General features: G+C 39.6%; 3 protein-coding genes across 3 annotated transcripts; 2 read left to right on the forward strand and 1 right to left on the reverse strand.

Annotated features, from left to right (window-relative positions):
• Window positions 1-112: 112 nt before the first annotated feature.
• On the reverse strand, window positions 113-3,991 carry LOC122409291 (probable glutamate receptor). The gene is made up of 10 exons (XM_043416749.1): window positions 3,905-3,991; window positions 3,707-3,790; window positions 3,244-3,552; window positions 3,060-3,166; window positions 1,877-2,047; window positions 1,421-1,659; window positions 1,107-1,321; window positions 664-920; window positions 456-528; window positions 113-366 (listed from the first exon to the last, which is right to left on the reverse strand). Exons 1-10 carry the CDS (start codon window positions 3,929-3,931, stop codon window positions 136-138), a joined length of 1,713 nt encoding a protein of 570 aa, XP_043272684.1. The 5' UTR covers window positions 3,932-3,991; the 3' UTR covers window positions 113-135.
• A 2,380-nt stretch (window positions 3,992-6,371) lies between these two features.
• On the forward strand, window positions 6,372-8,826 carry LOC122419227 (uncharacterized). Its single transcript, XM_043433615.1, has 7 exons — window positions 6,372-6,819; window positions 6,931-7,386; window positions 7,509-7,561; window positions 7,748-7,984; window positions 8,066-8,161; window positions 8,278-8,409; window positions 8,513-8,826. The coding sequence occupies exons 1-7, from the start codon at window positions 6,372-6,374 to the stop codon at window positions 8,663-8,665; spliced, it is 1,575 nt and encodes a 524-aa protein (XP_043289550.1). The 3' UTR covers window positions 8,666-8,826.
• A 4,809-nt stretch (window positions 8,827-13,635) lies between these two features.
• On the forward strand, window positions 13,636-15,840 carry LOC122419510 (uncharacterized). The gene is made up of 4 exons (XM_043434140.1): window positions 13,636-13,704; window positions 14,231-14,386; window positions 14,773-15,258; window positions 15,447-15,840. The coding sequence occupies exons 2-4, from the start codon at window positions 14,263-14,265 to the stop codon at window positions 15,689-15,691; spliced, it is 855 nt and encodes a 284-aa protein (XP_043290075.1). The 5' UTR covers window positions 13,636-13,704; window positions 14,231-14,262; the 3' UTR covers window positions 15,692-15,840.
• The last annotated feature ends 357 nt before the right edge of the window (window positions 15,841-16,197 follow it).

The following is a 16,197-nucleotide window of genomic DNA, read 5'->3' on the forward strand; positions in this document are numbered from 1 at the left end:
CTTACTAGCTCAAACGAAACGAAAATATTGTCGAGAAATTCTCAAAATCTTGAATATATTTCGAAAGATATCGATCTCCGTGTCTTGTTTTGCTTATATAGATATCGAGTAAACATTAATTACGAAGGAAAAGTATTAAAATCTGGCTAAATTAAGGGGAACTCCGTTGTGCTTTTTCAAAATGATTGTTGGCACTAAATTCGATTTTTTCAATCTCTTTTTCCCGATGACGAGCTTCTTCTTCTTCTTGATCGTCACGATATGTTCGCTACCGAGAGCCAAAAAGCTGAAAAATGCTCCGAATATTATGACAATGATGAGAGGCAAGACGTCCTCTATCTCAACAGTCGTCCAGCCGCTGTCACTCTGCAATGAGCACACGTTTGGTAAATACTTTCTATTTTTTGATAATCATTGAAGCTGAATAATCAGTGATTTGAATGGCTTTGATTTACTTTTTTATTTGAAAGCATCCATTCGGAATTTAACAAACGTTGGAGAATTCCACTGTCGCGAATCAACAATATGCTGTGCCAAGGAAACAAATTTTTTTTGTTTATTACTTTATTCAAGTTCCAATGTCACGTTGTCGTAAAATTAACGAAATTAATCAATCGAATTTATTCCAAAGAATTGATGCTTGATCGCACATGGGAAACTCACTTGCTGTCAATAATTCCTTTGTACGGGCTTCGTGGCGCTACGGCCATTGCGATCGAGGACTGCGTTATTGTGTCCAGAGGCTCGAGTTTGCAACTGACTTTCGGCTGCAACTGTGACACGACGTTGTCCAACGTCATGAAGCCATATTTATCTTCTTCGCAAACTTTCGTCAATCCGTCCAAATAAGTACCCGGTAACTCCGTTTCTTTCGTCAGAACATCATCGAACAGTACTTTGAGAATTTCGTCCGTTGTATTCTGTCGTCGTTCCGGACGAAAATGAAGCGCAACGTGATTAAATTTGTTTTTATCGTCAAACAAAAATCCCGTTGTTTTGCTATTCCAGCATTTACGGTTAGTGAAAAATAGAGTTGTTTAGCACAGCGACGTAAAAAATGTACATTTTTTCAGATGGAACAAAAAGGAAGGAAATTTTTTGAGCACCTGAAAAAAACCGAAATCCGCCGAGTCTCCGACCACGCCGAATCTGTAAGTGCCATCTCGCAAAAAGCCTTCCATCGTCGTAAATGGCATCACGAAAGTTTTCGTCGCCAAAGAACTTATCAGAGCTGCCGAATAAGCAGCCAAGACAACCACGCCCGTAAGATGTATCACGAGATGAATAATTCGAATTGGATCTAACAGAGACTGCTCCATGCCTGCCAGACACAATGGAATGTTCATTGAAGAAAATCTAAAATTCATTATTCTGAAAAAACCTTTAATCTTTGGCTGTCGCAGCTTCAAAACAGGATTACCTTGGCTGCAAAAAGCTCCGAAAACTTCGAGAAGTATATCGGAGAAACTAGAACTCAAATTTTTCTCGTCTTTTATATGTTCTGATATGATCGGTACGATTGATTTAACGAGAGAAATCGTCAGGCTCGTTACGATGATTATAACACCAATCGCACTCCAAATCCCCCATGTAAATGGGGCGACGTAAGCCTCCCACTTTAGGGATGTTGTTGAAGGTCTTTTTATGAAAGTGCGACACCTGGTGACACGAAGAGAAACGAGGTTTCACTGCTCATTCAAAAAATGCAAATAAAAAGTAATCGAATATTTTGATAGTTTTCAAAATTGAGTCAGTTGTTTCGAACGCAGAATTGAAATCCATTTTTTCGCATATTCATGTGAGAGCAAAAAATGTTGAATCCTTTCGAGAACACTTCATTTTTATATTGTTTTTTTATTCTTGTGAACCGTCATACTTAGTCGTATAAACTGGCGTTGTGAATTCTATGGCCTCGAGGCGATCTCGAGTCATCATGAGTTCTGCAGCCACAACATCAACTTCGTCTTCGATTAGCATGCCAATGGTTCCCGTCCAGGTGCCATTAGCCAACCGGTGGCCCCACGTTTTAGATTCGAGATACGTTAACCTTGAGAAAAAAGCTTCTGAATTCGACTTTTCAGCCAATGAAAGATGGTCGTAAAATAGTAGCTGAAATATCAGCTTGAAATTCCTCGCTCCTTGCATCAATTATACTTTCATCGAAACTATTTCGTATGAGAATGAATTGCACCATAAAAATGATGGAAGAAAAAATCGGGTTATCAGCTGTCATGTGGTAGCTCAGTCAACTGTTTCGCGATGGCGATGACAAGATGGAAAGAAAATAAGTATTTCCTTGCGTTTTGATTTGAAATTTTTTTTCTACCAGGGAGCGATTGAGAAAAATAATTGGGGTATGTATAACTCGAAACTCAATGACTCGATGTACAGTCGCGAAAATCGTCGATGTCGGTAGCACCGAAACTCGTCGAAATGTTTCAAAAAATTTCTTATTTCCAGAAAATCATGATTTGATAAGGCGATATTTAAATGAGTGAATGTGAAACGTTGCCTGACGATGTTACGTGGAATTTCGCAACGCGCGCTCGGACGAATAAGTCGCGAATGGATGTTTCATCGAGTGAAAAGATCGTACTCCGAAAGACGAAGACGAAAGGGGGATGGCACGAAAACCGACATTTTCGAGGAGAGATCAGCCGCTAGCCAGGAAGAATATTTCCGAAAAGAGACCGCCAGGCAACTGAACAAAATTAAGGAAAAACAGAAACAACGAGCGAAAGAACTGAAAAAAGAATTGGAAGATCACGACGATGACGAGAGTCGCAATTCGCATGATAAAAAAAAACGACCAACATAGGAACAGGAGAAACGCTTGTTTTACGGTGTGTATCGAATGGATGATCAATCTTAGAAGTTATAGAAGTAGTTTAAGAATGAAAATGTCATCGTGATTGAGAAATTCAGACTGTAAACGTTTATTCAAATTTTCGGCATTTCATCGAATCATCATGATTGCGAAATGAATGAATTTCTACAGCCTTTTCACGCCAACCGGCGTACGATTCCGCTCTAAAACTCATAGCCGATCCTCAACTTACGTGCAATTCATATTTTCCTCCAGCAATTGCATGATTCCACCAAAAAAGCCTCCAAGCCCAACCATGTTTCCATCTTCGTCGCGATCTATCAAAGATCCCGGTGGATCCTTCGAGGAAGAAAAGTAGTTGGTAGATCGAATGCGAAAGAAAGGACTAAAACGATGGAGGGGAAAGGAAATCTTACGTAAATGGAAGTGACTCGAATGGTTTGGCCGAAGAGATCGTTTCTCCGCTGATACAATCCTAATCTCGGTGTTCGTATTCCATCGGAATAACTCCATGTTCCAAATCTCGCGTGCTTTATCTCTTTGTCACGACTTATTTGGTAAATCTCAGTAATGGTGTCCCGATTCGGTCTACTTTCGTCGTTTTGTATGACCATCAACTTGCAGTCGAATGGCACGTAAATATTTTCGAAAAAATCATCAATCGCAGTTTCATTTCGGAAGAAAATCAGCCACGTTGGATATGACATGTCAATCCAGTTCGCGATCTGCCATTGAGAAGCGTCATTAAGTCCGTGCACGGCTCATCATCGGAGAAATGTTTGATTGATTTCGTGTGCGGTTTGAAAATCATTAAAAAATCGCCACAAAAATCAATGTGACTTCCCTCATTTCTCGCACTGTATTTTGCACCGTATTTACCTCAGCAAAGTCTTGCTTCACGTCATCGGAGTCATTCAAAATGACGAAAAGTGGCCTCTTTATTTCGAAGTAACTAGAACCAACCTAAAACACCAAAACACTGTTGAATAACCGGCGAACGATCTTTAATCGGTGAAAAAGAAACCCAAGAATTATTGCGATTAAAGATCGTTTTAAAGGACGCTCGGAGCTGCTTACGCGTGATGCAAAAGTATTAAAATCCATCGCCGTTGTCCGGATCCACTGATCTTTGCTAAGGTACGCCTGAAGCTCTTGGAGCGCTGTACTTTCTTCCAACCCTGTTATTCAATTGTTCATTTATTTTTCCGAGCCTCGTCGAATGCGTTGATTAACAAAAAGCACAACAATCAAACGATCGTTCGATCGTGTTCGTATAAATTCAACGTAGAAAGAAAAATGTCGATTGAACTTAAATCACTTTTGTGTGACTTATAACCGAGACTCTTACCTTGCGTCGTAATGAGCTCTTTCGAAGCATGGAGCAAAATAATGCACGTGTTATTGAAGTAATCGTGAATGCCCTGTATAATGCCTTGGTACACACGAACCGGTCGAATCAACTGATTGCATCCAAACCGAGGTATCGTCAAGGCGAACGTCAAAAGCAAAGCTTTGCAGAAAACACAATTCATGTTGAATGAACTTGTCGAGAATCAAGTGCAAAAGTCATTGAAACGAAAAAAATGGGATGCGAAGCTTCTTGAACGAAGGACACGATTAAACTGAGCACTTGTTTTGCCAACATTGCTGGACGATATTTTACTTGTTTTTAGTCAAGCACAGAGTTCACGAGTAAGAGCCCATTCGATGTCATTAAGATACTGGATTTATGGATGTGAAATCGTCCGGTGAGCATCGTCCGAAGCGATATTGTCGGAACACGAAGCTTTTTAAGGGATTTCAGTGCAGCATAGTAATTCACAGACACGAGGAAAAAAGAGGAGGGGGAGGGAGAGGGAAAGAGAGAGAGAGAGAGAGAAGAGAAAGAAAATGAATGAACGATCGGACTGTCGAAGCTTTTACGTGACGTGTATAAGCAACGTGCAATGAAATCTGACGATAAGATCAAACAATTCGAGGGATTTTCCTCGTCAACCTACAACTCTTTTTTTCCCCGGGAGACTGTCCATTTTTTCCACCATTTATTCGCCTTACGTGCGCGATGTTTGAACAACCATTTGTAAATACGATTTACCAGCCTTCGTGAAATTTAGTTGCATGCATCAACGGTGCTCTATTCGAAAAAGGTCGAATTCTTTTTTTGCGAAAGCAAACCGCGAGCGCAATCATTTCACTTGGTTGAAATTGAAGGCTAAAAATCGTTTCGAGGCTTCAGTCGTATGGACGATTTGAAAAATTCGATTAAACATTCTGAACTTGATACCGAACATTTAAATGAAATTCGTCGCGCATAATGGTCGTTGGCACGGCATTTCACAAACGCGATTTCACACTTGGATTTTGATATTAAATTTTGATCAAAAACATTTGAAAATCTGCTTGTTTGAGAAGGTTCCACACTGCACAAAATGTTTGAGACGCACGACTGAAAACACTGAATGTTTCGTATTCGAATCTGCATGAGAACCACTGAAGACCGAACACATTGTAATTGCAGCTGGAATCGATGTTTCACATATCAATAATAGAGCAATTCTCGTGGCTGACATCAGTCACGCTACGTAAATTCGACATTTTCATAGCTTTAGTTCCGCAAAACGATCGTCCCATTTATTTTTTCTTGTGCTTATACCACGTCGATTTGAATTTCTATAAGAAATTCGAGGATGCGATTCAACCGCTCTTATTTGGTTTCTTTGTAAGACGTAACCTGGCGTTCGAGGGTATCGATTTTAAGCTAAAATTAAAATTACAGTAACCCTTCTTCCCGATCGACGAATACGACACTGAAGTTTGCAGCGTTGGAGTCCAACGAAAATAAGGAAAAAAACATTAGTAATTCGCCTATTTTTTATTTCGTGAAGCGTCGGTGCAGGTTGAAAAACGACGAATTGCATATTTGGCAGGGAACGAAATTGGAGAATTACTGGAATTATTGGAGGGTTTTTTCACATCGTTTCGCTGGACTGCAACGTTGCAAACTTCAGCCTCATTCGACAAATTATTTAACAGTAAACTTAAAATTGGCTCCGACTGCGGATTGAATAATTTTTTATCAATCGCCCAATGGGAAAACAGTGTGTAAGATCGAATCTCGTTGATTACGAGAGTACTATATATGATTACGGTGTAGCAACGTCAAAAACGGCGCAAATTCGATCGCTTCGCTTAAACACAATGTGAATAATAGCTCCGATCATTACTGTCGATCACAGAACGGTTACCAGCCGCAAGTTATCAAATGTCGAGGAAAATCAATCAGAAATATCAAACTTTGGCCCGATAAGCATTCACTGTGATTATAAAATCAAACCTTGTACTCAAAAGAAAAGTTACACAGTTCCCGTACAACTGTAATCATACGGCACTGCATTAGCAGAGCTTTGTGTCACTTTTATCGAATAAAAATAGCAGTAAACAATACCACCTGCAAACCTATCGAGTTTCATAAATAAATCTTCGCCACATAAGAAAGTGTGGGCTTGTTTGAATGATATTTTCTTGTCTCAATTGTTATTGAAACATGTCTGAGCTTCATTCGCGTTTAGCAATGTTGTTTCTGCCAATAATAGTCGTGTGTGAAATCTCAGTAGTGAGTGAAGAGACGAAGATTCGAGTTCACGGACGATTTTATTCTGCAACAGCAAAGCTCGCGACTAATGGTGCAACGGATGAAGAATATTCGTCGAGAAATTCGACGGACATTCTACCATCAGTTGTGTCACAGGAATCTCAGGAAATCTTGGCGACAGCACACAATTCCATACTTTCCAAGTTGAGGAGAGAAATCGATTTACGGAAAGTTGGTTTCGGAGACGGTCGCAGGATCCGGATTGAGCGTCGCGTTACTTCTTCGAAAGTCATAAATCCGCTCAAAAAACTAAGTACACAGAGAGTCGATGATTTTGGGAATGGCACTGGCCTGGAGAAGCTTACGAAAAGAAAACGAAGAGAAAAAGAATCTCCTTTCGGTAGAGTAAGATTTGAATTGAACACGATCTGAGCTGCCATAAATATGGCACTCTCTGCGTCTCACCCTCTTACGACGATGCTAAATTTTGTTCTATTATGAATTTATTCAGCTTTATCAAAACAGGCCTTCGACGGAGGTTACAAACTAGCAGGCAATCATTGCGAGGAGCCCTCAGCGATCGACAATGGAGTCGATTATGTTTATCCGGAAAGCCAAAACTTCAATTCGACCCGACGGGTTTGTCTGGGCCGTTCAATTATAAAAAAGCGTAACAAACAAAATTTCGATTTGAAAAACGATGATGACGAGATCACCGGAGTTTATTACCCCAATGCAAACAATAACGAGGAAAACAGCCACAGAGTGAGAGAACTCATCGATCAATATCAAAAAGAATTGCCCATGGAAATCGAAACAAAGGATTCGAACGAGACCAACAAGGACCTGAAAAATCTCACGCAAGATTCTATCACGCGCTTGTCTTTGGATTATCATGAACCTGATCAATTCAACATCACAGACATCCCTTGGCCCATCGTACCCGGACCAATAACCTGCGATCTCGGTGAGCTTCTTTCTCTTGTTTCTATGTAAAAATTGAAGAAAAAAAAACCACGAAATACAAGAAAAAGTGAACGGTAATATTAGTGATACAATCTTGTGTCACGATTGATTTGTGACTCGCAGATTATCAACTCCAACCGTCGTTCGTGGCCAGACTAGGGGAATTCGACTACGTGGTAAGACCCTCGTATTTGATTTTCAATCCTGTATTTGAATACGCCTCAAGACTTTGTGTCCTCCAGTAAAGTTCAAATGAAATAAAAATGGACGAATAGAAATAAAAAATCTTCATGAAATGTAAGCGAACAAAATGAAATCTGAGTAATTTGTTTCTTGTCTTGAAATGTTTAAAAATGTAATAGGTTTCGATGCAACGACAAGAAAATCCCGACGAACCAGCCGAGCACACGTGCACAGGTGTAATTTACAATCGCCGTTTCGTGATCATAGCGCTCCATTGTGTGAGCGATAATTATGGTCTGACCGTCACGTCGACCGACGATTTGTGCACGATCGATGAAATGATCAGTGTCGACTACATCATCGAGCACAAAAATTACGACTCCGACACGCGAATCCACGACATCGCGCTTCTCAAAGTACACCGAAACCTTATTTTCTGTGGAAAAAGAGTTTTCAATTCAAATTAAATAATAGAAACAGACCATTATCTGTTCCAGCTCAAATCAGAAATTCATAAAAAGTCAGCAAAGTTTCCGGACGATGATGAGGCACTGGAGACCCATTATTATGCCGTTGGTTTTGGAGAATTGATGGTAAACAATCACACTTCATTTTTCCATGTCTAAAATCTCTGATCGATTGAAGTTTAGCAGCGATCAACGTTCCTTCAATAAACTATCATCTGCTACGTTATTTTCTGCTTTCACAGTGGAATTCATTCCCCACAAAAGTAAGCAAACTTTTACAAAAAGTACCAGTTCGACCTGCCCAGGATCTTCCAGAGGCCCCTGGAACATTGCACGTAACAACGTCGTTCATGGATCTCACTGGAACATTTCGGGTACGCATCTTCACAGAATAATCAATCTTCGCACCCATTCGTCGAGTATAGCACTTTCCGTCTCCATCCAATTGGACATGATTTATATTGAAAATAAATTTAGGGTGACTACGGTGGTGCATTGGTAAATCCCAAAGGAGAATTTATCGGTCTCAAATCAAAGCTTATTAAAAAATCAACGGAGTACGAAGTTTATACGAAAGTTCGTGATTATCTACCGTGGATCAAGTCAATGGTAGCCTTGCATGGCTCTTGAGAACGATTGACAGAGGACATCTTCAAGGCTCCGAAATACGAATAAACTGTGGGCAGCCATTCTTCGAGCTAACGAACCCATCAACACATTCCTCTGGCGAACTACGAAAAAAAAAAATGTTAAAATGCTACTAAAAAGTGAAGTTTTTACAGAAAAAGAAGAAAAAAAATTTATCGATCTACGCATTTCAGAACTATAAAGTATTGAATTATTGTACACATAAGTGTAAGTGGTGCTCCTCCGATTTTTTTCCTACCAACTTCCTCCGTTGATCTTAATTTTCCACCTTTTTTTACGATGTTTCCACTAATATAAAGTGATCCAAGTAGATCGACCTGATAATTCAAGCGCGAGGTTGTTCGCAGCAATGGAAGTGAAGAAAAAGGAAATTTCACAAACGTAATGAGACCCTTCGAACCGACTTCCCACTCCTCGAGCTTCGTTAAAGTGTTCCGGTATGTACTTGACCGAGCGTAGTTGAACTACTCGAGTCTATGCGTGCAATAATGGGACCTTCATGTATAGGAGGTTTCACATCACTCGAGTGACTCAGAATACTAAAAATTCAGAGAAAATGATTTTTTAGCAGATGATTCGATCAACGCGCTTCGAACGATTTGCAACTCCGTCAAACTCGGTCTTGAGCTTGCAAATAAACATTTTCGAATGTACACTTTGAGCAGAGAACTCGGAATAATCCAGTATTTGAATTTTTTTTTATAACCCTCGATATGCGAGGGATCTTGGACGATATTTAATGAAAATTCGACTTTTACGATCGGAAGAGTACGACATTTCTGTCCCTCGAATATTACTGCTTACCGAAAATAAATGAACGACAATCACAAAAGCAAATTCTAACGAGGGTACGGAACAACGAATTGGCCCGTTAAATTTTCAACTGAACATCTCGAAATGACCCATACACGTGTTCGCATGTAGGCACAGACTATATACAGTGGTACATAATTATTCGAGTCTGACGGGGACTGAAAAGGCATGCATGTCAAATGACCGATAAGATTCCGATGGCGGTGGCTAAGTTATATATAAGAACGCAGGCAAAGAAAAGCTTCATTAGACCAATAGCCTGCAAACTTGAATTTCCTTGAGGGCAGAGTAACGAAATAAAAGGCGAATATCCGGAGGCAGAAACAACGAATAAAAATCGACAAGATCGGTGAAAAGTTAGATTTCAATATGTCGTCGCGTTTGAGCTTCGTCTTCGCCGTCGTTTTTTTCCTGGCAGCAACGGTCTATGGACAGAATGCACGTGAGTTTTCAAATGTCAGGCATGATTTAAGGAGCGAATAATATACAAGTTTAAAGCTTCGGTTATAAAGATCGCGGCCACTGTTTGCTTCACCATTGGTCTCAAGTCATAAAACTTATAAATTTCAGCGTCCGTCCATGCGGATTTACCGGTAGATACGACCGTCAAGACCAACGGTATACTCGGAGCCATCTACCCTTATCTATGGCCCGTCAGTACCCTGATATACCAGACCCTTGACAGTGTTCTCAGGAACGTGAGAAACGAATCATTGCCATGCACGATCTACGACTTCACCGATCTGAATATCGTCTGTACGCCATTGTAGAAAGAAGAACAAAATTTGGTCCTCAAAGTACATGCGGTGTCGCGTCATCATCTGCTCTCAATGGTGTGCTAAATCATTATTTTCACTGTCGTAATAATCGTGTGAATAAAACAATTATAATGTATGAGTTATAGTTGTACTTTGCAATCGGAAACAAGTACGCGATGAATCGAAATCGCGCGGAAGCCAATATCAGCAGTACTTTAAAGATAAGAGAGTGTCGAAACGACGATTATTGTTCTGCCTTATATGAAATAATGATGGAAGCGACGCCTCGATATCTTGATTCGAATAAATAATCTGATGTAAGAAAAGAAAATTCATGTTCGATCGAGGCTCGTTATTTTTTTACCATTGTTCCTTTCCCTTCCAGGTATTTTATCGTTCTATCCTGTTTGGCAATAAAAATTAAATTGGGCGCTAAAGATTATGTTTTTTAATTTATCAAGACTGATCACCATCAATTTGGTATTTGTAGATGTCAATTTGCGAAAATGACAATTCGATGCAACCTCCAAATTGATCATCGCGCTATCAGGTACTTTTTTTTATTATTCTCTAAAATATCAACTCGAAACCACCGGAAAAGCTTTTTTTGTGAGCTTCTATTTCATTTTACAAACGAAGCCGAATGGCTGACACCTTTTCAAATGGAATTAGCGATCAATAATAGTAACGCTAGAAAATCGCATTGTACGATCAACAAGGGAATTATAAATGTCGTGCATTTTGGGAGTACCTCGAGAAGCTTCTTTTGGAACTTCTTTTGGCAAGGAGAGGCGAGAGGGTTCGACTGTGTAAAGCCCACTCGATATGAAAAGCCTTCGTCATTTCCCTGAAGATTGAAAGAAAGTACCTGACAATAAGTGAGCCAACATGATGATGAAAATGGAAAGATAAAGCAGTCCAACATCGTTACACTCCGTTGTGTATAATCCCAAATAGGAATTTGCGATCCATGTTTCTTGTGTGGAACGTGTGGACATGCCACACGAGTGTGGGCGTCGACTAATTTCGGTAAATCCATTGAACTTATTTCCGTTTTGAAAAATATATAGTTTGACTTAGACCTTGCCAATGGAAATTATCATTTATAGCCCAATAAAAAAAATGATAAGAGAGAGGTATCGAACGACGTAGAAAGGTAGATAGTTTGCTAAACGCACTTTGCCTCATCATGTCCACTCATATTAACACAGAAATTGTTTTTCCAATCCGGTTTGAGAGTGACTCACACTGAAAAGGCTCCGGAAACGATGAAAACAACTGAAATAAAAGAAAGAAAAAAGAAAAGAAACAAAAAACAGTTACGATACCAAACGAGTTCCCACGTGGACTCAACGTTTTCAGTGTCAAAGGAAGCTCAATCATCATCATTGAAAAAGCCAATATCGCCGGTTATTAAAAGATCACTTTCGACCCACGAATAATCGCCGATCCATTCTTCATGCCACTTTCAAATGTGTTCGTATACTCGAAAATTTAGCATTCCCGTCCAGGAAATAATCAATTATTGCGAAGGTCTTACGTGTGTGTCTCTCGGTCACGGACTCGATAAGGATAAACAAATGAGGAAAAATAATACGCAAGGGGAAATGTATTTGACGAACGAAACTAGAGTAAACATTAATATTTAAATTATTGATAATTCTTGCATTCGCTTTTTTCTAGACAACACGCTTTGTGACGAGCGGTGAGTAATACACACCCGTCGTGAGGCATAGTGCCTCACGACGGTGTAAAACAAAAGGTGATACACAATTTTGATTTTGGAATGGTGAGTTCCCCACACATTCCGTTGAGCTTGACAAATCTTCGAGCTTAACGTATCTCTCGTTATTGTTCTTTTGTTAACGTAGGTTCTTCCATTAATGGATTAGCCTGTTCGAAATCCAACGACAATTCAGATCGTCATGAAGAAACCCGAAATGTTAAAATTTTTATTTATATCGAAACAATTTGCGTCTATTTAACATTCTGGCGATTAGAAAAACAATGAACCCATGAAAAGCAATGCGGTAAAAAAATGATGAATACCAAAACGAGTCTTACGTAGCTGGAAACGTCCCATTGCAGCAACAGTAGCAGAGGAAACGTTGAAATTTTGTCATTTTCATTTGGCAAAATGTGAATTTTTATCGAGGCTACGTGAATTCGTTATATTATATAAGTTTTTTCGCCTCGGTTACGTCAATATGCTCATTTTTTTCGGTAGATATTTTTTCGATTCTTTTTCTGGATAAAATATATTCAGATAAAATGTAGCGTGCAGTTTGGAATAAATATTCGTGCATGAAAAATTAACGTTCGCGTTTTTTCATCTATTATTCAAACTACTTGGCAGTGAAGTTGAAACATGCAGAATCATTTTACCAAAATATCGTTTCGTAAATGGCCAGGAGCAGTCGTTTTCTGTGCTCACTCAACCACCTTATTTTCCTTCGAATTCTGAGTTTCTTATGAGCATTCCTCCGGTCAAGAGGTGGTGAAAAAGACAATTTTTACATAAAACTACAATAACTTTTGCAACTTTCTGAACCGAATAGTCGGAGATTCGGAATTCAATTATTAGAGTTGACGCATACAACGAAATTTATAAATATTGATTTTCCAATATCTCTAGGACCTGCTAAGAATTCATGTGTTGGAACGAATATTCACTGATGACACTTCACGAAAGAATTCCTATCCACGTCACGATATTCAGTGTTGCCTATCTCCGTAATGCATAATGTATTTGTTTTCGTAATAAGGAAAGTTCGAAAATGGGAACATTGTGGCAACACTGTTGATCGAAGTGGTCTTTTTCTACAAAATTTACAAATCTTTCGCCTGGATGTTGAATTTTTTTTTTTTCATTGAATTTTACAGCCGTTCATAAGCTTTTCAGCTGGAATGATGACAAAAAAACATACGAGCTACTGGAAAATGACGCACCATTGTAATTTTTAGATGTGGCAGAAGAAAAAGTGGTACAATAACTTGATGAAGTCCAATATTGACTGACGTTCCCACATCGTTATCGCATCAAGTTTAAATTTCCTTAAAATCCGTTGATTTCGACTCTTCCTACTCGTTACTTCTAATTCGATGAGTTGCTGATTGAGATAATTGGCTCTCGAATATTCGAATTTCCCCTAAATTTGACTGTCATACTAATACTATTCGTGGTTGGATGAAAAAAAACTCGTTCATACTTCAAGTTAGGGAAGTGGGATCGATTGCTTGTGAAAAATTGACAAATGTGTTGGGGTATCATTACGGTGCATTTGAGGTAAGTACGCGAGTGCTTTAACCACGTGCGAGTAGGAGATAATAAAACTTCGTATTCCGGCTTAGAGTGGGCAAGTATAGATGATTGAAAAGTGAGGCAATTTTGGGACTCGAACGAAGAAAAAGTTTGGCCATCGACAGCTCGTGCGAGCAATGTTGTTAACGGTAATTGTCATTTATCCAACAAGTGCAAGGCGTCCAACTAGTCGTAAGCACAGAACCCTGTCGATTTCCCTAGATCGTTTTAAAAATAAAATTTGCCAAGCACTTTCATCCAACTTGCTAAGAAACGTTGCGTTGATGGCATCCAACGATAAAATATTTTCATTGAAATTCAAATCGTCATTTATATGTCCCTGCAATAAAATCGAACCGATTACAGCAACGTTGATTGGCTGAAGCTCGAAATAGTTAAAAAAAAACGTTTCTATCTCCTATGCAATTTTGACTCGACTATCAGTAATGCATGGATGGGAAAAGCAATCGAAAAAGACAGAATTGCAACATTACATAGTCAGGAGTTACTTATGAACGTCAGATTACAAAAAAAAAGCATTGAAAATCGTTTCAACAGTGTCGATAACCACACACCACGTTTCCATAACTCATTCGTCATGTATTTTCTTGCACAACGTTATGATAAACAGTAAATAGTGGGGAAAGGGAACTATAATATGACTTTCTACCGTAGGTAAAGCTTCTATCCCTGTGCAACGCTCGAAAATGTCAAAGCCATTTAAGACGTTCATTGTGATCCTGATAATATCGAGCATCGCGTCGTCGGGTGCTCAAGAGACCACTACTCGTGCTCCACAGACCGGAAACCCTGTGCAACCGTCCGGAACAGGCATGTTGTAATAAAAATCACGTCTCAACGTCAGGACTACTGAAAATTTTAAATCATAATTCAGTTTTTGCACCAGTGAATTCATTTTTCGTGATTAAATTCCAACACCGCTCTTGAAGAAACGATAATCCTTAATGAACCTTCGTTGATGAAATTCGTCATTTTATAGAGAGGGTTCCAAGTTTGCGCGGTTGCAGGAGCCTCTGTGTCAACTGACCCAAATAACCCGGCCATCCGAGACGAGTGGACACAGAGACTTCTTAAACCACGCAACCTTGAAACCCTGAGATTTGAAAAATCGAGCCAATAATGTGGACAAAATGAAATTTTAGTAAATCTCAGTACGTCGTTGTTGATTGTTTCGTTATATTTCTTATTTTTTTTAGATGGAAGTTCCACATCTCTAGCCAGTACCGACGGCAGTAGTAGCGGTACTGGTGGTGGTGTCAGTGGTCTGATCGAAAGTATAATAAGCATACCAGCCACGCTACTCAGCTTCATTTTGTCCCCGATCAGAGCATTACTGAGCGTGGTTCTGGGTGGCGTGGGAAATCTAGTAGGAAGCATACTGAACGGGGTATTCAGCTTGGTGGGAACGATCTTGTCTCCGATTTTTTCTCTCATCGGGATACCAGTGGATATTGCTGAGGATGCAGCAGGTGGTGTCGGTGGTTTGGTGCGCGAAATATTGAAAATCGTATTTTCCGACATACTTGGAATAGGGAGCAGTTCTACCGCCTCTTCGTCGTCTGTCACTCAAGCTAGTGTAACTTCGGCTTCTGGTAGCAGAGGTCCAATTGTTGTAACTCCAGCGACACTCGTAACAATAGGACCCAGGGTGAGACGCGATCTCGTCATGGACACTATCATGGGTATGTTCAACCAGATTGTTCAGCACTCACCTTTCGAATTTCTCGTGTATCATCTTCGCCATTTTTTTCTACATTTCATTAGCTTTTTATTCGGCATGATTTTCCACACTTGATGTTCATCAGTAACAAGAACAATGATCTTGCGTCAACAAGATCTAACGTTGTTGCTAAAAACTCTTCTTACACAGATATAACGTCTTATGTCAACTCTGTAATACACTCCTTCCTGTTGAATCTATCTGATTCTACGCAGGACGCGGCCTCTGATTTCATCCATTGGGGATGGGCGTGGGCGAAGAAAGCTTTACTGCCGAGAGTGGATCAGCTTCTCGTCGAAGCTAAGGACTCCCCGTGGATATCGACTGATATGGCCCAATGGTTCAACGACTTGCACGAGATGTACGCTTGGCTCCACATGTTCGGAATAGTTTAATCCGATTTATTCAACTCCGATTTTAATCGACGCACTACTTTCAACAATAAGATTTTATCATCTTTGTATTTTTATTGTGACTCTTTTTTTTAAATCGTGACACCTTTCTTCAACAATGAAATCAATAAAATACGAAGTTGAGCCCAGTACGACTGTATTTTCAACGTTTTTCCATCATCCTATTCTCCCTTTTCTTTTATTATAAGAAAATATATTTCGATACGGAGAACCGAACTGTGTCGATCTCGACACGAATGAACATCTACTGCTTACATCGGACGGATTTCTCACCGTTTTTCGATCATGAAATAAATCGAAGCTCTGCTTCTCAACGATTGTCGTTTGATCGTTTGTATAAATTTAATATATCGCTTCGTGCTTTTCCCCTCGTGGGTTGTCTCCGGTGAGGCCAATCTAAAGTTTCGGGGGCCGATACGTAGGGACCGTTATTTGCAATTTATTTATAATTCTTTGAAACTTTCCATAATAAATATGTATTCGGTGAA

The sequence above is a fragment of the Venturia canescens genome, chromosome 1 (assembly GCF_019457755.1).
Source record: "Venturia canescens isolate UGA chromosome 1, ASM1945775v1, whole genome shotgun sequence".
In the NCBI taxonomy this organism is placed as follows: Eukaryota; Metazoa; Arthropoda; class Insecta; order Hymenoptera; family Ichneumonidae; genus Venturia; species Venturia canescens.

What these genes read in the sequence shown, in the direction of transcription:
- LOC122419227 (XM_043433615.1), top strand. Translation starts at nt 6,372, where the DNA reads ATGTCTGAGCTTCATTCGCGTTTAGCAATGTTGTTTCTGCCAATAATA. An exon ending in ACGACATCGCGCTTCTCAAA is followed by an intron (nt 7,985 to 8,065) that starts GTACACCGAAAC and finishes TATCTGTTCCAG; the next exon opens with CTCAAATCAGAAATTCATAA. An exon ending in TTGGTTTTGGAGAATTGATG is followed by an intron (nt 8,162 to 8,277) that starts GTAAACAATCAC and finishes CTGCTTTCACAG; the next exon opens with TGGAATTCATTCCCCACAAA.
- LOC122419510 (XM_043434140.1), top strand. Translation starts at nt 14,263, where the DNA reads ATGTCAAAGCCATTTAAGACGTTCATTGTGATCCTGATAATATCGAGC. An exon ending in TGTGCAACCGTCCGGAACAG is followed by an intron (nt 14,387 to 14,772) that starts GCATGTTGTAAT and finishes TATTTTTTTTAG; the next exon opens with ATGGAAGTTCCACATCTCTA. An exon ending in CGTCATGGACACTATCATGG is followed by an intron (nt 15,259 to 15,446) that starts GTATGTTCAACC and finishes CTTCTTACACAG; the next exon opens with ATATAACGTCTTATGTCAAC.
- LOC122409291 (XM_043416749.1), bottom strand. Translation starts at nt 3,931, where the DNA reads ATGGATTTTAATACTTTTGCATCACGC. An exon ending in GAGGAAAATATGAATTGCAC is followed by an intron (nt 2,048 to 3,059) that starts GTAAGTTGAGGA and finishes TTTTTTCTCAAG; the next exon opens with GTTAACGTATCTCGAATCTA. An exon ending in ACGCCAGTTTATACGACTAA is followed by an intron (nt 1,660 to 1,876) that starts GTATGACGGTTC and finishes TCGTGTCACCAG; the next exon opens with GTGTCGCACTTTCATAAAAA.